Source organism: Ictalurus furcatus, chromosome 15, assembly GCF_023375685.1.
Source record: "Ictalurus furcatus strain D&B chromosome 15, Billie_1.0, whole genome shotgun sequence".
NCBI lineage: Eukaryota > Metazoa > Chordata > Actinopteri > Siluriformes > Ictaluridae > Ictalurus > Ictalurus furcatus.
Window position 1 is genome coordinate 18,116,974 of NC_071269.1, and position 21,183 is coordinate 18,138,156.

At 39.3% G+C, this 21,183-nt stretch overlaps 1 protein-coding gene across 3 annotated transcripts; it reads right to left on the reverse strand.

Moving 5' to 3' along the window:
• Positions 1-419: 419 nt before the first annotated feature.
• Positions 420-20,849, reverse strand: arhgef19 (Rho guanine nucleotide exchange factor (GEF) 19). 3 transcript variants are annotated; one of them, XM_053642709.1, is made up of 16 exons: positions 19,868-20,849; positions 6,343-6,991; positions 5,494-6,042; positions 5,176-5,308; positions 5,000-5,079; positions 4,673-4,914; positions 4,407-4,567; positions 4,088-4,240; positions 3,699-3,828; positions 3,480-3,554; positions 3,231-3,320; positions 2,902-3,065; positions 2,483-2,641; positions 1,656-1,729; positions 1,455-1,559; positions 420-1,303 (listed from the first exon to the last, which is right to left on the reverse strand). In XM_053642709.1, the coding sequence occupies exons 2-16, from the start codon at positions 6,968-6,970 to the stop codon at positions 1,146-1,148; spliced, it is 2,901 nt and encodes a 966-aa protein (XP_053498684.1). In that variant the 5' UTR covers positions 6,971-6,991; positions 19,868-20,849; the 3' UTR covers positions 420-1,145. The 3 variants fall into 3 exon arrangements, with proteins under 3 accessions (XP_053498684.1, XP_053498685.1, XP_053498686.1); XM_053642710.1 differs by lacking the exon at positions 19,868-20,849 and adding an exon at positions 19,476-19,860; XM_053642711.1 differs by lacking the exon at positions 19,868-20,849 and having other exon boundaries at positions 1,455-1,580; positions 6,343-6,701.
• Positions 20,850-21,183: the final 334 nt, after the last annotated feature.

The window sequence follows — 21,183 nt, forward strand, 5'->3', positions numbered from 1 at the left end:
ATTTTAGAGATAAAACATTTTTACAGAGATGCATGACACAGAAATAGATATCTAATGCTCTTTATAGACCATGCTCAGCATAATTATTTAGTGTCTTTCCTCTAAACAGAAATGACAAACATATCCACAAAACACCTGGTGAAAGTCTTCCCATCATAAATAATTGTCAAAAGTAGAAGTGGACAAAAACAACAGACAAATCATTTGCAGCAGCAAATTATAAATTTGATTTAAGTACCATAGAAAGCAAAAACTCCACTTGAAAGGATGAGTATTAATAAATGTTCTGTAGCTTTTAAATGAGGTGGTTATTTAGTATTCCAGTATTATGCTGAGGCACAATGGACACATTATATATAAAACCCTGTACAAGCTCAACTGGTAAGCCTTTTGTCCCGTTTTTGTCAAGTTTAATTGTGTGACGGCACATTTCTTAAATAATGTGTACATTAAAGAAATGGTTAAAGGAACAAATTGCCACAGAGCATGTCTTCTTGTGAAGTGACCTCAAATAGACTTGATTATGTGGTTCTTGACAGTGTAGTGGTGCTGTTATTTAGGAAAATAAACAAAGCTACAACACTGAAAACTCTAGTGGCAACCTTTTTAAATCATTTGATTTGTTTTATATATTTAAAATATGAATTGTATGCATAGTCTGCTACTTTATGAGATCTATGTCTATGTACCAGTGGGATGAGTTAGCCAACCAAAGCCAAAGAATGTCATTTCAGGTGAATGTGAAAGATGATTTAACCTCATTGTTCCAGGGCAGAATTAAAGAAGCAGAATTTCCACAACAAACATGTTTTGTCTGATTAGCCCCACTTGAGGTAAATGGAATTGGAAGTAAATCAATTTTATTTCCCCAAACCATTCCTTAAAAAAATGCTACATATCTACAAATGCTAATAGCAATGAAGAACAAAGAAAGAAATTTTAAAGTCGATACTATTACAATTTTTTGATGTGCAACTATGTTACTGCAAATATGTGCCTACCATTGTGGAAATCAAAGTTTATTGTGGAAATCCAGGTCTCTTTTTTGATCGTTTGAAAGCATTAAGAATGTAACATCAATTAAAGCCTTTCTCATTCCAAAAACCAAGGGTTTAAATAAAAGGATGCACTATATTTACAGGCCCTCACGGAGGCTCGCCCTCTAGTTTCTGTGTGACGCACTTGATGCGAATATTCTCCCGAAGGTTTCGCAAACGAGCGCTGCGACTCGTAATTTCCTCCACGTATGTTTTGGGGAACCAGCCCCTTTCTCCATCAGACAACCGGATCCCCTCCACCCATCCTGAGAAGCAAGAAACAATGAAAATCCATTGGAAATTGTCAAAATTGTCAAATTCCATAAAGCCTACAGTCAGCTGAATAATCTTAGACAAATTAACTAAGAAAGAATCTAAAATATACAAGTGTAAAATATCCATTATCTTGTGTCATACCATCACTTGTAATGGTTTTAGCTTGAAGGATATCTGCCTTCTCCAGTGTAAGTTCATCATGTTCCTGGGCCTGGTAGCTCTTAATGCACTGAACCTGAGATAGATCTGCACGAATATAACACGGAGCTGAAATCTTAATTTCAAGTATACATCCATTTTTTTTATGATTTGGAAATAAACTTAGTGTCAAAGTGATGTTACCCTCATTTTCACTAGTGTGCACAGTGGTTGGATCAGGAGGAATCATGGCTGTGATCCATCGCTGTTTGCCACTCCTGTTCAGAGATGAAAGGTTATAAAACCAGCAAGAAAGTCTGCCAGTGCAGATTCAAATTATCAAGCCTGCTAACAATATCCAGGATCTGACAAGGTTTCTTTTCATTTTATTTAACAGATCAAATCTTCCATTAGTCTAAAATTGAGGCACTTTTTAGTCAGTCAGCATGTTAGGATAAACTAGAGAGGTTAGTGACAATATTTCAGTTAAATGGTTTGGAAATTGGTGGAAGAAACCATCACAATGGCAGAATCTGTCAATACTTTATTACCAGTTACAATAAAATCAGAAGGTATAAATAGAAAAAAATCCAATCAGGTTCTATGAGAGGATGAAAGTGAAATCAAAATCAGCAGAATCTTAACCTGAAGTTGTAAGGCTAGGAAGAAAAAAAACGTGTATGTCACTGAAAATGTTCAATGTGGATTTTAAGATATTTGAATATACAGCTTGTTCTATTTAAAATTCAGGTCTTGACAATTTTAATGTGTGTCTCAAATACATCAACTTTGTTTGCTTGCTTGTTTGTTGGTTGGTTTTCTAATTCCTCATTTGCTTAGTTTTGTGCTTATTTGTTATATCCAGTTTTAACGCATTGAACAAAATGTGAAAGCTTGTGAGATTCTGAATTTTTGTTTTTAAACACAAGACATACAGTACTATATACAATCAAGCAAATAATCAGTTTAGCTCACAGTACTCAAGGTACGAGGAACACTTGGTTGTGAGTTTGATGGAATATAGGCCTCACTCTGTTTGTGACTTGAGCAGGATCTGATATTTGAGCTGCTGTCCTTCACACAGCTGCAGAAGGAAGATGAAGCCTGAGATGCCCTGAAGCTTCTGACTCAAGTCCTTCACCTTTAGCTCGCCAATCTTAGCATGCACAAACACCATGAATTTCCATGTGCTACAGGGGAGCAGAAATAACATCACTGTGTAACCATCCTAATTTACAAACTATACTATGTGTCAGACTAATGGTTAGCTGATTGCCAGTCAGCACTTAGCAAGTGGTTTAGAGAAAATGCTGACTTTTGCTAACCCTCCAATTGTGGTGAGGGGACAAAACACACCACATGTTCAGACAAAAAAAAAAAACAGATGTAAATCTCTTTTACTAACTTTCGAACACTCTCCCCCACTGCCACGTATTCATTATTCACTCACTCTTTTCTCCGGGACAGTAAGAGGCAGTCATTAAACAGGTGCAGATACACAGGACGTGTAGGCAGTTTAAACTTTGACCCGGATATGCTCATGGTTTGTGTGTCCACCTCCAGCAGCTCACCATGTTTTACTAACCAGCGAGACTGAGAGATGAGAGGGAAAATCTAAAGAGAGAGAGAGTAGATTATATATATATATATATATATATATATATATATATATATATATATATATATATATATATATATATATATATATATTCTCAAATAATAACTTTTAAAATGTACCACATTTATCCAGGGAATTTATGATAGTATATCCTTTAGTACCTTTCCCTCAAAGTGTATTCTCTTGTTGAGATGAATTAGTTCCTCCATCCTCTTCATAGATTGCACACTGGAGTTACATTCTTTTATAATCTGTATCAGCACATGAGATCAGATTTATTCAGTGGAAATCATTGTTCTCTTTATAGCATGTTCAGCATCCCTTTATATCTGTTATTTGAAATATTACATTGTCCAATTCAAAATGGATCAGAAGTTTGTATTTTTAAAAGAGAATTATAACACTTCTACCTTTTTCAGTTCATTAAACGCCTTGGTGGCCGTGTCCTCATCTCGCGAACCAGGCATTGTTCTCTTTAGAATGTTCTGTAACAAGTTTAAATCAGTCCTATTTTGGTCTGTAGAAGTGATTTAGTAAAATTGTAAATGGAATATCTACCATTCTTGTAAAATACCCTGAATTTAGTAATGAGAAATGATCAATAGTTGGTCAGTGGATATGCTGCCCACCTCCACCAGCATTTTGAGCCGTGTTATCCTTTGAAAGGGCAGAATGAGGAATGATGTAAGAGGGAGGCGCTGGCATATCGGGTCCTCCTCCAGACGGGCAAGGATTCCAGGGAAGCGAGGATTTTCTTGTCTGTGAAAAAGAAAAATGATTACTTCCTGGTTGAATCCTATGATGAGCATCAAAGTTACATTACTCCTGCTCTGCTCAGGTGCTCTAGTTAAAGTCCTCTTCCACTAACCAAAAGCATTGTATCCTTCACCAAGGCATTTTACCCAAATCAGCTCAAGCTTCTGTCAACTCCAAGCCATCTACTTCACAATGACGACAGAATGGTTTCCCCACTTGCCCTACTGCATATAAATAAGGTTCAAAGAGTAAAACTGCTCACAGAAGCCGTTGGTACGTCTGCTCCTGGTAGGCCTGGTTAGTAACATAAGGAAGGTAGACCCTCCGTAGCGCCGGGCAGTGGTCCAGAACAATATCACACACATCAAAGCGCAAGATGTCTGCCTCTAAACGCTGCTCAAGATCCTGTAGAAATCTTGTGGAAAAATCAACAGGAAAAAATAAGCGGTAATATAGTAACAAACTTAAAGACAGAGGAAGAGAATGAGTTCTATAAAGTGACAGATGTAAGGAGATGTCACTAAAAATACATTATAGCTATCACAGCCACCATGCTTACTTCATATTTCCTGTCTACATACTTCTCACTGACGTCCTTGACATCAGGCAATTTGGAGAAAAGCCACTGTTTCTCTTGAGCCCCCAAGCACTCGTTCAGCTCTGAAGACATCATGAAGTGGTCAACCGCTATGGTCAAGCTGCGTATGTAAGAAGCTTCACTTGTCACCAGCTCAAACTTAGCCTGAAGTGAGAGATAAGGCGGATAAGAATATAAGGCGATATAAGTCCAAAAAGTAGTATGTACCTAGGTATCAAAGTAGATAGCTGAGCGCAGAACTGGCATTACCTCTTGCAGTTTACGCTCCTCATTGCTGAAATTGTCCAGCTGTCCACTGCTGCGCACATCAGGAATGTCCTGCCAGAGGGAAAAGGCAGAGCCCCGTGATGAACGAAAGGAGCTGGAGGGAGACAGATTGCTGGGGGATGCACTGTCCCCAGTCCGGTCATCTTCCATTCCAGGCTCGGCTCCCTGTTGCCTCTGGATCTCACGATTAATTGCCACATCGCTGTACTCCTGATACAGGATCACTGACATAGAAAAAAGGGAGGATGAAGAAATGTGTACTTACAAGTATCACAAACCCTTTTTAAGACTCCTTAAGGTCACACTTACAACTAGGCAGAAAGCGTGACAGGCGTTTGGGACTTCGAAGTGGGGTGTCTGCATCCTCATCAATTGAATCTTTTGTCATACTGTGCAGATAAGAATACAAAACAACTTGCTGAATGATATAATTCTAGTCTGTGGTTGAGATACTCAGAAGAAGGATGGCTGAGGAGGATGATCACCTGAGCTTGGAGCTTCTCCTGTGCTGTGGCAGAGTGCTGTCAGCAGAGGGCAGTGGTGGTGCAGATCCCATCGGGCTGTGTGGTGTGCTGTCACTTGAGCCCGCTGAAAGGCGCTGCCTGATGTTGGGTTTGTCTACAAACAGAGAAATTGGTTGAGGGGGTGAGTAACATCCATGTGTCAGAATGATAACCCCAGAAAGGGTGTCTGACCAAAAGGAAACTGACACAAGGCTTCTCCACTATATTAAATGGTAGGAAAAATCTTTCCATAAGGCCTTAGTTTGGAGTGGAGATATAAGAAGTTTTGAAAGCACTCACAGTCTGGACCAGAGTTTACAGATTGGTGACGATCCCTGGAGGTCACACGGGCAGACAGCGACTTTCCCAGCCTTAGGGAAAAAGAGTTTTTCCTCTGTGAAAGCTGCAGACGTGATATGAGCTCAGAGGCTGAGAATCGTCGCCGCTCATGGTCTGAGGAACGGGATCGGGGCAGGGGCATGGGGTGGGAGTGCACATGAGGCAGGGAGGGCCCACCTAAGAAGGCTGAATCTTGTAGATGCCCACTATCCCCCAATTCCTCTTCTCCTATCCCTCTCTCACTTGCCTTTTCCCCCAGTGCTGCATCCTCAGTTGGGTGATCCAAAGCCAGTGGTGGTGGGGTAGAGGTGGAAGGAAGGGTGAGTTCTTCATCTAAATCTAACAAAGCGCTGGAGCTCTGGGATGTTGGCACAGTGGAGCCCACTAATCCCAACTCTCCCTCTATGAAGGATTCAAAGGATCCAGGGAACAGGTAGTCACATTCGAGTACTGGACTGTTTAGAGAGTCATCACTTACACTGTCAGGTGAGTACACCTTCATCTTGCGCCCTGTCACATGATACACAAGGTGCAGGATTGGTAACTAAACAACACAAGCTTATCATTTTTTGGAATTCATAGAATTCAAAATATACCAGTGAATTATCTCTGGAAAAAATATGGCTCAAATTATAAGACAGTGGTGTGGAAAAAAAAATAGTGGAAATAGGTTTTCTGTTGTACTTTTTTTTTTTTTTTTTTTTAGATGTAGAGGCCATAAATTTGACTAAAGCATTACAAAATTTAATCTACAGTTTCTTTCTAAGACAAGAATGTGTCACAAAGTAGCTAAATTATGGTGCCACTTACGTATAGACTTCTCCTTTGAAGATCCCTGTGATGCTCGTCTCTGTAGACGAAACTTATCATGGTTCTGTAGATCTGAGCTTGCTGAAGAGCAGGGAGAGCTGGGCTGCTGAGAGTCCACAGAGTCCCTGTTCCTGGACACAAACGTTGGCAACAGGGGAAGGAATAGATCTTTGGGACTACACTGTGGTAAGAGTTTTTCAGAGTCTGTCTTAAGTGAGTCCACACAGGGTGCTCTGATATTATCCTGAACTTCTTCCACATCATGTCCATCCTGGCCAAGTTTCACATGGGCTGTGTTTGCATGTTTCTCTCCATTTTGGCAGCAGTTCGAGGAAGGCCCATTATGAGGCAAGCCAGAGGAGCATGGCGAGGAACTGCGTCTTCCCAACGATGATGAGGAACAAAAACCATTTGTTTTAGGCTGCTGAAGGTCAATGAAGGCTAGTGTCTCCTGCTGACACACAGCAATGTGCTGGCACAGGAGAGGCCTGTTCTCCTGAGAGTTGTTCAGAGCCTGTGACTCAGGTGAACCAGGGATCCACATGGCAGAGCTCTCCCCTCGGCAACAGAACGTGTGGAGGTGAGGCTGGAAGTCAGGGAGAGGAGAGAATCCATAGCCAGGGAGCATGGCTTAGATGACACATGGGAGCTGTGGGGGAGATATGAAATATAGAGAGATAATCAGTTACAGGACAAATCATCACTGTAGCAAATGTTTTAAAAATGCAACATTTAACATACAGTATATGATAAAAAAGACCTCCTGGTAAGTGTTTCCCCAGCTTCAGCTATAGACTGACTGGAATGTTGAATAATTAAATGTCATACTGTACTCTATGAGAAAAGTTGTTCCTTAATGGTTCTTTGGATAGTTCTTTACTTGCAAAATTTCCTGAAAGTAAAATGCTCTACACAGAGCTTCCAGCGTTCCCCAAGAGAGACACACTGAAAAATGCTTTAGTGTCCTAGAGGGAACCTTTAACCTTTAAGATTTTATAAGAACCATCAGCATGCTTTCTCATACACAGAAGAGCATATTCATCTGGATAATTTCCACTTGCCAGGGCAGGCTTGGACACACCAAAGCCCATCTCATCCATCTGTCAGTGCACATCCTGATGTTGCTGTGTAAAGCTAACTTTAGAGTAGACTGTTCTCCTCCCCCTATGCTTGGTTGGGCTCTGTCAGAGCTTCAGCGCTGTGTCTTCCTGCTTTAATTAAAGAGTGTGGTTTCTCAACTCTCAGCCCCTGTACTTATCCCCCTCCCTCTCCTTCTGCCACGTTCATCCCAGACACTGTTACTCCTGCATGGCCACTGCAGCACCAGCTCACAGCCAAGAGACACCGTGCAGACGTCCAGAGTCCAGAGTGCTATTGCTGAACAAATTGAAGGGTGTGTCAAAATCATCTCATTATAAGATCTGTTACTCTCTTCCTATCGTTCTTTTTTCTTCACAAACATCCCTTGTTTTGTACAAACAAACTAGGTCAGTGGAGATTCTCTAAGATAACCTGGCTATTATTATGTGTCACTGTAATTGACCCAAACCTTCCTTGGGTGTTTGTTAATCCAAAAAAAATGCAGATATGTTTTGTTTTAAACCTTGGGACAATGCTCTCAGGGACATCTGGGTAAAGAAGAATACTAAGCGTACTATGTTTATTGACTGTTCTGCCTACACATGCATAAGTAAAAATAATAATATATATAAGTTGATATTAAGTGTGGGAAAAAATCTAATTGATATCAGCTCAGATGTTTATCAGATGATATCAGCCCTTTTGATGTTTCCCCATTTCCCTTAATAAACATGGTATAAATATTTGTAACAAATTGTCTTTCTAATTGCCTTCCACCTTTTTGCATATACTTTTTTTAGGTTCATTTCAAATTATTCAAAGCTACAATTCAGTTGATTTTGCCTCATATTTTGGATTGTTTGTGAGAAATCTCAACAAATCATGATACTGAAAAATATAGGTATGTTTTCTTGTATTTTACACAGACCATGGGGATGCAAAAACAATCACAATGACTGTTGTGAACTGGGCCTTATGTGGAACAGAAGAAAAATGACAATGCTCTACTACCACATACAAAGAAACTAGGAGTGTATTTTTTTTTCTCTTCTTGTCTGAGGCTTTGTTTCTACCAGGACTGAAATTTTAGTTCACAGGTACTGATGCAAAGACACACTTGGGACAAATGTGGCATGACAAACATAAAATATAGTCCACTTGCTTCAACTGCACTCATTGCCAATTAAAAACCCATCTCCACCACCACAGCACACACATTACAATCATACATACACACGACACAAAGCACATACTGCACAAATGGTTACCTGTTCCCTGTGCCAAACAAAGGATCTCTTTATTCTCAAATGTAGAGGGCTGTTAGGTGCACAGGAGATTTGAGAGGGTGTGGGAACAGATTGGGATTGTACACACACACACACACACACACACACACACACACAACTGAGTACAATTCAAAATTAGTGGAGATTTGATCGGTAAACTAAACCCACTCAAAGCCACAGATTACTGCAGTGCAAAGGTTCCTCATGCCCGAGTACACTTAAGATATGATTTTTCCAAAGTTTATTCATTCTTTAATTATTAAACCTCTAGAAACTTTAGAACTACTAAGCTGGCATTCAGTGAGATACAATAAAATGAAATCAAATCTTGCATAATCTTGCAGTACATAATGGTTTAATGCTGTCCAAAACCTTCACAGCAAAATGAATTCCATTACACACTACATTACAGCCTATTAGCTTATACCTTTCCCATACAATCAGTTTAATGCCTTGTCATTTATGGTTTTCAATTTAAAAAAAAAAAACAGCATATAATTTGCCTTTCTTTGAAGGTGTTATTTGCGTACATTTCTTTGGTGTTCTCATTTTCCCTGTAATTTCACTAGGCTCCTCTAAGTCACTGTGTCTGCGTACTAGAGGAATAGAGACATGGCAGGCCTTTTATGATGGCTGTGATTAAAGAAGAGAATTCTTCTCTCTGACATCGTGCATAAGCGCACACAGACAGTTAAGGCTGGCGTGATTTCTCAGCTGTAAATACCATCGGTTTCTATGCAATTTTCAATAAACTAATGAGTGTTTGCTCATTGTCACGTTGGCGCTTAAAACTATGCATTATCCACAACAGTATATGGAGTTTACATGGGAGACGGCACACAGCCATGGAGAGGAAACAGATTTCATAGTAACACTTTACAATTATAATCGAGTAACTATGCAAGAGCACATCCTGAATTAATAGTAAATATCTGAAATGGAATAATGAATTGGGTTGTTAGTACTAAATGAAGGACAGTATACCACTTCACAGCAGGGAACATGGCATAGTGGTGAACATGGCATAAAATCATATCTTAGCAAGTGAAAGTAACTTGGATAAAGAAAGTTGATCTAATATTTCCAAATGTAATATTAGATTTGATATTAGAAATCAAATCTGAAATTATTCACCCAGTTTTTTAGATGCTTTTACACATTTCAAGCATTATTTTTCGATTTTCTTATTCTACTGGCAAAAAATGTTGCTTCTTTCTAGAAATACTGAGAAAAATTATCTACCAAGACTTTTTCAAGCTTGAAATTAGAAACAAAGGTCTAGAAATAGGTTTTATAAGCATACAATTGGTTTATTGTGATGTTATAATAGGAAATACTGGATATATTCGACTATCTTCAAGATATTAACACATTATTCCTGTTAATGACTCATGCGCACATGCTTATGTTGTTAGCACTCTCTGCTCTCTCTCTCGGTCTCTCTCGGTCTCTCTCTCTAAAATAATGACTCCAATGTTCTGTGTAAGTGAATGACTTAAGCGAGGTCATGTAAGGTTTGTAAGTCTATACGTCTTGAGGGAAAAGGCAGCCATTGAGAAATAGATCAGGAAATGAACTGTAATTTTCTAATTTGGATACGACAGAAGTGAATAAACTAAACCTCTAATGGGGAGTCCAAAATAAAAAATAAATTAAACATTGTGATCGTTGTAATAGTTGCAAGCCAAGCTACCTCTGAAATATTAATGCAGGGTTAGACAGTCAAAGCAAAAGAATAATTCCTTAACAATAGTTTACCATTTATAGGCAGTTCTGTATAAAACAAGCCTAAACCTTTGCTCCATTATGTAAGCTAATACCTTTGTATAAATGTTAAGCAAACTTAAACTGGGTCTAATCGATTAATCATGATGTTGTGTTTTGTTTTATTTTCTTCACAAGTTGGTCTCCAAGTCTACTTTGTTTGCATTAATATATTTTTAGGCCACATATGATGCATTAGTATGGCTCTTCTTGGCCATTACTATATTAGTTTATCTCTACATTCATTTATGTTGTCTGATGGTAATTACTGGGGGAACAATAAGTCCTTCTCATATTTATTCATTAGTAATAAAATATGCACCGTCAAACGTTTCATCATTAGTTCATAATTTGCTCTTGCATAGTTATAGGGTTACTAAGGAACCTTATTGTAAAGCGTCCCCAATTTAATTGGTCTTTAGTCTTTAAAGCGACAGCACATATGCAGACTAATAAGGAGGGAAATGAATAATTCTACTATTCACAAACTAAAATGGGCACATAAACCACTTCTAGGACTTTAATCCTTGGTTAAGTCTCCAAGCTTCCTGCCACCTATTTTGCTCTATTTCAGGGATTTTCCCTCATAGTGAGTGTCTCTTTGAGTTGCAGGGTCTAACAGTGTGGTGACACAGACTTCTGTTTGTGTGTTATATTGCATTGACCCAAGCTCACACAGCTGCTCTAATTGGTCAGGGTCTGGGTGGTCAGTCAGCTTGAGGCAGTCTTCTCCACTTGCAGAGAGCACATTGCTCAGGATGAGCTGTCTCCACACACACTTTAGCTAGCAATGAGCAAGACAAGTGACAGGATGATTGAAATGGTATACTTATTAAAAAAAAAAAAAACAACTATCAAGACATATGAATGGGTCCAGACTTTATTACTATTTTACTGTAGTTACTGAATAATTCCTAGTAGTTAATGGATAATATGCTTGGATATTAATGGGTTAATATTTATCAGACTGGATTGAAATTTTCAGGACTGGAGAAACTATTTTCCACAAAAAGCTAATACTTAATTGTGATTACAATTGAAATTCATAGTCTAAGCTAAATAAGCAACTCTAATGCATGCTCTCTTAATGTGTTTAATGCATGTCTAATCGTAAGTAATGGATTTTTTCGCCTAAATTACAAGCCACCCTTATCTATGATAAGAGCAGAGTAGTGGATTTTAATTGCAGCAGGTATGGACTTCACCTCCGACACGGTGATCATGAGCTGCTGGGAGTAAAGCTCGCCATGTTTACATTTTGGAGGGGGTCAGAATCTCCCCTAGAGCCTGAGGCCTTCCTATACTTACTCAACCATGACAGTCACAGAATTCCTAGCTTAACCCTTTATATTGCATCACCCTCACACAACCCTGCAACACTTGAGAGATGGTGAGAGACAGATTCTGCCCAAAGGAGACAGTCCAGTTACTGAAACATGCCTTGGTGTTCCCATGTCCATGCCAGTCACTTTCCACCATTGTTGACCCAATGACCTCATCGTAAAACAAACTCAGATGGCCCTCTGAGCCACTATCACATGTAAACACAAAGATTGCTGCCTGTGCTGGGAATTCCCTGTCAGATAGGAGTGTGTTTAGACACAGGACACACACACACAGCATTTGAAGTGCAGTTTGGAAATAAAACCCAATTAACAAATGAGCAGGTAAGTAGTTTAGTGAAAGTGAATATGACCTAAGGCATGTGTCGGAATTGTTTTTCCACTTCACTGCTCTGACTGTGTTTAGATTGGCCTCTTCATCACCTTGGAAAGGAGTGCTATGCCACTCTAATGGCACAATGCCACAATTTCAGACCATCTGGGAAGACAAAATAGGCAAACTCTGGCAAACAAAGCACATTAAATTTGAGTCTTACCATGATAATTTTCTACTGTAATAAACGTCCATATAATGTCATTGTGACCAAAAACAGCTGAAGGCAAAGTGTCAAAAAAATTTTAAGTAAAATCTCAGTGTAACCACAAGACATGTCTAAAAGTGACCAATGGGAGGATGATGTAGAATGGCACAAAACCTGGAAATCAATTTGATGGCTACAAATATAGTAGTGGCAAAATGCTTATGGACAAAAAGTATCCTTATTACCTCAAGTTTACTTTCAAGAATGCAACACCCTTCTTCTGTATGAACCCAGATCAACCTGATTGACTATATGATCTCATGATATGATGATATGATATGATGTTAGCGGATCTTCAACATATAATCTAACACGGAGAACATGTTATTGCATTATGTTATAGAACTTAGCAAAGATTTTAATGGGATCATCTCATACAGTGAGACAAGTAGTATTTGACTTGAAAGACTGCTGTAATCTTAAACTGGCTTTAGTTTATGTGAACAGCGAGCAGAGCTAAGCTCCAGTAATATAATTTGATGGAAATGTCAATAATTTCTGATAAAGCCTTTGTGTTTTAAATCCATTTATATGTTTTATGTGATAAATCATGATGACAGACAACCCAGAGTCTAGCTCTACACACGCCTCTCAAAAAAACACATACAGATGTATGTATCTGCCAAAAATAAAATAAAATAAAATAAAATTTTCATGGTAAAATAATATTTTTTTTTACATTGATACCTGAACATGGGGAAGAGTAGAGACAATTTTTAGTTAGTGTTAATGGTAGAAAGAGGAATAAAAATTAAAAAAAAAAAAAAAAAAAACAGTTATGAGCCCCCCAAAATTTTAGAGAACAGAAAAGTGTGGTAAATTCCATTATTTTATTTAAGAATAAAATTCTAGAGTGACAAATTTCAGACAGATTTCTGTATGAATATCATGTGATTAGGATGTTTGTTTGTTGATGATACATTCATTGCCAAAAAGTATCACATCTTGTCCACTGTTTGTACAGCCTGTGCAATGGTTTTAACATTCCTTGATCCTTCAAGTCCCTCGTTTATTTATGTATTTATTTATTTTAGTGCTGCTTGATTGCACTAATTTTTTTTTTCACAACTATGCAAGTACTTTTTAATTTTTTTTCATTATTTTATAGTATTTCATAGCTACATAAATTAGTCAGTGATGCCTCAACGTTTAACCCTTTCGTGCATAATTTCCATGCTTATGGAAACTCAATGTAAGGCGGTTTTTAGAAAAATAAAATAATAAATAAATCACCTCCAAAACACTTGAGACCATTATTGTAATTTAACATAATTCATTATCCTGATTTCTGTTGTTCTCTAGACTATTTGCCATTCTCAGTGTCTCTGGTATATTTTTACAAACTTTCGACACAAAATCCAAAATTAAGAAAAAATATTTTTGACTCCAGTGGACAGCTTTTTTTTTAATCTCAGAAATGCTTCTTTTTAATTCTGAAATTAGTTGCATCATGCAACAGTCTAAAACTGTGTAAATAAATTTTGTATGGTAAAGAATATGCTATATTCAAAAATGATATTTTGTATCGTTTTGTCATCCAAATGAAATATTTTAGACCTGATTGTTAACCATTTTTGGAAGATTGTTTTGATTTCCGGTTTAAAATTGTATCCTTTTTTTGTTTTTACTCATAGTATTCCTATATATAGACAATCCATTCACTTTTTAATATAGTTCATATTTAGAAGAAATGCAAATGACACTGAATAACATGTCATTTGAAGTAATAAATAAATAAATAAACACATTGATGCATCTTAAATTTGAAGGTTTTAAAATAATGTATGCATGAAAGGGTTAGCCTAGCTGTTGCGTTTTTCCTAAAGCAGTCAGTTGCATAGGTATTAAGTAAGCCTACTTTGCTGAGCTGTTAATATAAGTATGTATAATTAATTATAATAAATGCGCATACCACAGGCCTGTTTTTATTTATTTATTTATTTATTTATTTATTTTTTATTAAGCTTAGGTGATTTTTTTAACACTATAGTTAAATTGAGGCCTTTGAACCCAAGTGGTCCAAAATCTAAGTAGTAGAATTAGTATTAATCACATTTCCATGATCCCAATACTTACTGAAAAGTATGTTCCCAAACTTCTTTAATTGGCAGCTATGAAAGAAATCCTATTTTTACCTCCTCCTAATTGGAGTATTGTCATCTTTACTGTAGATAAGAGCCTTTGAATCTTCCTGCAGATGTTCGCTAGATTAACAGACCTTAGATTTGAAAACCATAGTTATGATGCAGTGAGATAATGACCCACTTCTGATGAATTCATTTGTACTCAACGTCCTTTTTTTTTATCGCTATCAGCTCTTCTAGTGAACTGAGCCAAGATTTTCCCTCCCCCTCCAGGTAATTATCAGGACAGAGGCAGGTAGGAACAAGCCCCACACGGTTATTTGTTTTGAAATGTGATCGGCTTGTTGAAAACACCTTGAGATTGACCATCCCAAGAGCTCTTCTTTAGATTTTGGGCTACATTCAGTAAAGATGATCCAAGAGTTGAGACGTTAAGGAATGAAATGTGAATATTAAAACAGGAGCTTGAAGTATTCTGAAGACAGCTATGAAGTATTCTTTATGTTCTGTGTTGGTAACAATGTTTGTGGTTAAAAAAACAAAATCACGTCTCTTTGGCTTTTCGTGTTTAAACATGGACCAGTGCGTGACACTCACAGGTCTTTCAAAAGCCTCTTGAAAGCCGACTACACAATAACGGCTTTGCTGAGATAGCTGCGTGTTCTCTGCGCAGAGTCATTCCCGAGGTAAGTGCCTGAGCGAGGCTTGCACGGTATCATATTAGATGTGATGGGACTTGGCCAAATGAGAGCCTGAAACAGCCTGCAGGCTGCAGAGCTAGACAGGTGTGAGCCAGGGATGGGCCTTTTACACATACCTGCAGGCTTATGGAGGATCGCTTTTCAAAGATAAACCCACACACATAGGGACATGAACAAAAAAAAAACTCATAAGATATTCACTCAAATAGTGGTCAGTACAGGGAGCGGAGGGAACAGAAAATTCTGTTCATCCTGCCTTTTGTGTGTGTGTGTGTGTGTGTGTGTGTGTGTGTGTGTGTAAATGAAACACATCAGTTGCAGCAATGGAGCATGAGATTAGCTGCATGTGCTTTAATGAGAGGGTGAATAGCAATAAATGATGAGCAATAACGATTCAGCTGTTTGGCAGGTATGCTCTATAATCTATACATTTTGGAACAGTGGGTCAAGGTGAGTTTTTTTGCACAAGCAGACCTGCCAAACCTGAAGAGGAACAATGCGTAGTCCCACAGAAGAGAACTGGGTGAGGGTTTGTTAATGGGCACACATTTTTGCGGTTGTTTATGGTCAAAATTTTCCTTTTCCTTCAATAAACCAAAAGTGCCATTGAACATAGTCGATCATACACTGATAGTATTCTATTTCACTTTAATGAACTCAAAACCGTTATCTTCCTAGCAGGAAATTCGTGTCACTGGCAAAAACTTTACTAATGTAAGACGGGGGAGGGGAGGGGCTTCTAAGAAGTGTCAGTTAATATCACACAGATTTTTTTTGACAAAACAGCTACGCAATTGTCAGTCATTCCAGATTCATATGTCGTTTGGCTCATCTGTGTTTTTATTGGGGGGGAATAAAAGCCATATTTTTGATTGATAACTCATACCAGTGTACTCCGATGTTAACAACTTGTATTTGTACACATACAAATGTGTGAATGTTGGCATGTCTGCAGAACAATAGAGGCAGAGAGACAGTAAGTAAGAAATTAAGTTCAATTCCACGAGCAGTCTCCGAAAACCACCCCACCCCCCCGACCCCTGTTCCCAACAAAGGTCTCAGACACATGCAGACACTTTCTGCATTCCCCAAATAACTAAGCTCTTGTCATTCCACTCAAATTGCCCAGCAAGCTGCGGTGGGAGACGAACACAGAGCCTTGTGTGCCTCAGCTCATGCAACAGAACAACAGGCCCCGTTTTGTGTGGCTACATCCTGGTCGCTGGTTCCACAGAAACTCGCCCCAGGTGAGGCTTCAGAAGGTCAAACCCTCCAACCCCCCATGGTCCTGCTCCTCTTCCTTCACCATCTACTCATTCTGCAGGTGAGCTCTGGCAACGCTGTGTGTGCTATTAACAATAATCCTGGCAAACAGAGTTGAGTGAAATGGCATTAGCAACAAAGCCAGGTACCCCTGAGGGCCTCTTTCAGCCTCTGTAGCCTCGCTGACCCAAAAATCATGGACTGACAGAGGGGGAGGGAAGAAGGGTGGAGGCTCCATAATTAACCCACAGCGTCCTTTTTAAGCAAATCTGCAGCCCGAGTACATGTAGGTGCAGATCCAGAACTAGGCTGCTTCCTCAGACTGACAGGTGATAGGGCAGGTGCTCCAAAGTGAGTCCACAAGGGGAGGAGATGAAGGAAGAGGAGGGAGGAGATGGAGGGATAGAGGGAGAAGAGGGAGGTAAATTAAACTATAAATCAGACAGGACTTGCCAAACAGATATGCTGCATTAAAACCGAATTCCTACAGTCACAATAACTGTCACGGGATGTGCAATGGCTCAGGGTGGAGACACATAATTAAAGCAAATAGTTTAAGCAAGAATGAAAGTAAATCAATCAGTAATGTCTGAAGTTTACTTCTTTATTTCTGCACTGGCAGTGTAATTTTGCTTAAAACTAACAGGTCTATATCACTAAAAGTGATTTTGGGTGATCTTGACTGTAAAGTCAACTTTGGTATCTGAAGTTTGCTTCTTTAGTTTTGCACCAGAGCTATGAAGTTAATACAGTAGCTAACAATTAATGGACGATCTAGGTCATCCGAAAAGATGCAAAATTATTTTAGGTGACCTTGAATGTAATCAATCAGCCAAGACAAGTTTGGTTTGGTGTCCGAAGTTTGCATACTTAGTTCTGTACTGGAGCTATAAGGCTAAAAGACAAGTTTGGTGTCTTGCTTCTTTAGTTTTGTACAAGAGCTATAAGACTAAAGTAAATAAGAAGTAAAGGAAGTCTATGTCACTGATCAGCTAAGATATGTTTGGTTTGATGTTTTATAAGGTTAATCCCTGCTAACAATTTAGCAGAACGGTTCAAAATGTTTCAGCTCTATAAACTTTTCAAAGTATTGTATTAGTAAAGTATTTCCATTCATCCATCCATCCGCTTTACAGGGTGGCAACCCATCACAGGGCACAATCGTCCACACATTCACACACTACGAAAAAATTTGGAAATGCCAATCAGCCTACAATGCATGTCTTTGGACTGGGGGAGGAAACAAGAGTACCCAGAAGAAACCCCGAAGCACGAGGAGAATATGCAAACTCCACGCACACATGGTGGAGGTGGGATTCAAATCCCCAACCCCGGGGGTGTGAGGCAAACGTGCTAACCACTAAGCCACCGTGCCCCTGTAAGACAATTTTACACAATGTTAATAAAAGTTCTGACAACTTTTCTGCAACATCTTTAGTTTTCATAATGTTGCCTTAGTTATTTTGTTATGTTCTAACTGGCAGAATTATTCAAAAGACAAAAACAAAAACACTGGAAAAACACTAGCAAGTAGTAGATGTCGGCATTAACTGCCCCCCCCCCACCACCACCACCACCACCACCAAAAAAAAGTCTTACCTGTTCAACTTCATCATTTTTGGTTGAACTACACCTTTAAGATAATGAAGGGCTACATTGATGTATGCTTTGCGTGTTAACGAAGTCATGTCTGAACTTCGTGCTTTTGGAAAGCCACCTGTCCATTATGCACGGTTGTCTTCCCACATCTGCTCCTGAGATGTAACGAGCTGGGTTTAAAGGGGACATTACTGTATGCCAGACAAACACATGAGAGAGTGAGTAAATGGTGTAAGACTCTGAGCCTCCCCTGAGTCACATACACAAACAGAAACTGGCACGGCTGGGCACGACATTGTTGTTCCTTTAGACTGGCCTAGTTTACTGTCTCTATAGAGTTAATATTTTAAAACAAACTAAGCACGCCCTTAGGGATCCATCCCATATTTCTCATTGTCACCTCGAGCAGAGAAAGTTGACTTCTTGCTTCTTAACACCAGTCCAGGTCACATAATGTGATCATCTCGGATGACCTCTTTATAGCTGGTTTTATCTGTCTGCAGTGTTCTAATGATGGGGAGTTTTGAAAGACGGGTTCATTACACAATTCGTCTGTTTTACATGGCAGATCTCGCCTGGGAGCCCGAAAGGCACCTGATATCATTCCATTCAACAGGGACACAAACAGAGGCGCTGAGACAGCCAGAAATGCAACGGAGATCTCTCTTACAGTGGCTCTGATATGACAAAGCAGCAATACAGACAAAGAAAGAGGATGAATAAGACTTTATTGTGATCTGATACTGTTTGTATCATACTATTTCCTGTCCTCTCTTGAACATATCCCACAAATGATTTATCTCCAGGCTGAACTTAAAGGTATTAAGCTGCACTCAAGGATTATTAAGGGAGTTGAAGTGGCACAATTTTCACATAGCTGTAATTTACTCAGTGCGTCATTCGAAAATGCTCGTTCAGCCTCCAGCAGTTGAAGTAGCACTTAAAGCTTTTCTTCAGGTCACTACAATCATCCACTCAACATAAGCACATGGACAAAAACAAACGCGTAATAAAAACAGCACTGAAAGTAAATAAGTGTCATAACCCATCACACATATAGTAAAAAGGGAGCTTAGCTTGTCCCTTTGCTCATCCTCAAAATATACTAGTTCCTAACACAGCAGGCAGACAAAAACTCTCTGAGACTCACTTATCAATCATCAAGTAGTCATCATCAGTAGTAACAGACTTCAGCTTAAACCACCATTTGACTGTGACTGTAGTAAGGCAGTAATTGCAATCCACCAAACTGAAGAGAACGTTTATCAAAAACCATAAATAAAGCAAAGACTTCAACCCTAAAGACAACCCTTAGACATGTCTTCCTTTCAAGCAGTGGACACAAAGAGCAAGTTCAAGACTCTTCCGCCATGCTGCTATGTTCAGGTCTATTTACAGCTCTCCTCTCTGCGTGTCCTGGACAAGCACTCACCTGCCTTCCGCTTCTCCAGCTGCACACTCGCTGTTCCAGCTCTGCACAGCACTCCACATCACACATAGCCAACACATCATTAGCTATGCAAACACAACAAGCTTGCAAGCTGGCTTGTTGGCGTCTGATCGTACGTGCTAGCTGAGCGGAATGGCTGAAAGGCAGTGTCTCTGTTTCCTATCCAAGCAAGTCCTACTGGACCTGAGCCCAAGCCTCGAGGGAAACAAATGTATTAACCTTAAACTGGAATAATTTAGAGGTGGGGTCTATCACTGTACTAGCACCATTGGATGAGCATAATAAGAAAACTGTTGAGTATAATATTACCATACAATTACACCAATTACAACATTGGTGGAAAACACTTTTACAGACGGATGCAAAGGATGTACCTGAAAGTCGTCAGTAACTCCTGGAATGGTCTTTGGCCACCACCAGCGTGCAAATCCAGTCCATTGAAGCGTCCGGTTGAAGCACAGTGGTGTCCATGACTGCCTCGTGTTCTCAGTTTGGTCTTTTTTCCATGTTTCCCACCAGGCACACGTACGAGACACTGGAAGCTAGTCAAGATTTTCAGTTCAAAATTCCCAACCTCTGATCTGCAGCTCAGCAGCACACAAAGAAAGCCATAAAACATGAAAAACACAACTGCTGCCTGTCTTATCTAGTTAAAATGCACAGCCTTCTTCCCAGCTTTCTTCCCTCTCTTTGCTCCTAGCGCCCTCTCTCCCTCTCGAAACCAAAAACAATTCAGGGAGAAAGAAGATTAATCCTCGAGTCCACTGTTTCTGGATTCCTTTTCTCTCAGTCAGAGGGAGAGAGGAGCGAGTTGTGGTGTGTTTGGGGAGAATCTTCCTGGTCTAAGAGTGTGTGTGTGTGTGTGTGTGTGTGTGTAGGTCTGAATTCCTGTGTGTCAACAGTAGTGCTTTGGAAGTGGATATCAGGCAGGTAGGGGGGGAAAGAGAGCGAGAGAGAGAGAGAGAGAGCAAGAGAGAGAGAGCGCGAGAGATGATTATGCATGTATGCGTTCAAGCGTGTGTGTAATTAAGTAAGTATCACTTAGGAGAAAGCTAGGTACCTGAGAGGGCATGCTCAAATTCAAATATCCTGAACTTAACTCTCTCTGTCCCACAGTTTTCATCTACTCAATTAGAAAAACAAGAAAAACAAGGTCACCAAGTTGAGTCTCCATCTGGATATCACAGAGCCACGGACATCTAGAATATCAGGAACTTGTACATATTGTAGACACTGTTTTCTATTCCTGTATAGAGTATTAACAGCAACAAGCATGCATCTTTCTGCCAACACCTTGCTTGTCTTTGTTTGGCTCCAGCTTGTGTCTGAGTGCAGCATGATGGCCGCTGTCCACGTTGCATACTTCAGAGCTCCAACATGTACTAACGCACTCTTCCTTCAGGCTGAACAGCACAAGGCACTGCAATCGCAACAATCAAAAATGAAGCCTCAGCAGGAATAGGCAGAGAGAGAGAGAGAGAGTCAAAGAGCCTTGGGCCACAGAAATTCTTTTTACTTTAGATTTTTTTTCTAAGGTGGAGTTGTGGGATTGAGAAATCATTAACAGAATACCTGTCTGCTGCTGACTTCCAATAAATCAGATTAATTTGATTCCATTTTGCTTCATTTTCTTAATCCTGTATAAGTGCTTTCTTCAGGTCAAGGCCGTAAACAGTCAAATAAACTCACC

What these genes read in the sequence shown, in the direction of transcription:
- arhgef19 (XM_053642709.1), bottom strand. Translation starts at nt 6,970, where the DNA reads ATGCTCCCTGGCTATGGATTCTCTCCTCTCCCTGACTTCCAGCCTCAC. An exon ending in TTCAAAGGAGAAGTCTATAC is followed by an intron (nt 6,043 to 6,342) that starts GTAAGTGGCACC and finishes ATCATGTGACAG; the next exon opens with GGCGCAAGATGAAGGTGTAC. An exon ending in CGTTTAATGAACTGAAAAAG is followed by an intron (nt 3,321 to 3,479) that starts GTAGAAGTGTTA and finishes GTGCTGATACAG; the next exon opens with ATTATAAAAGAATGTAACTC.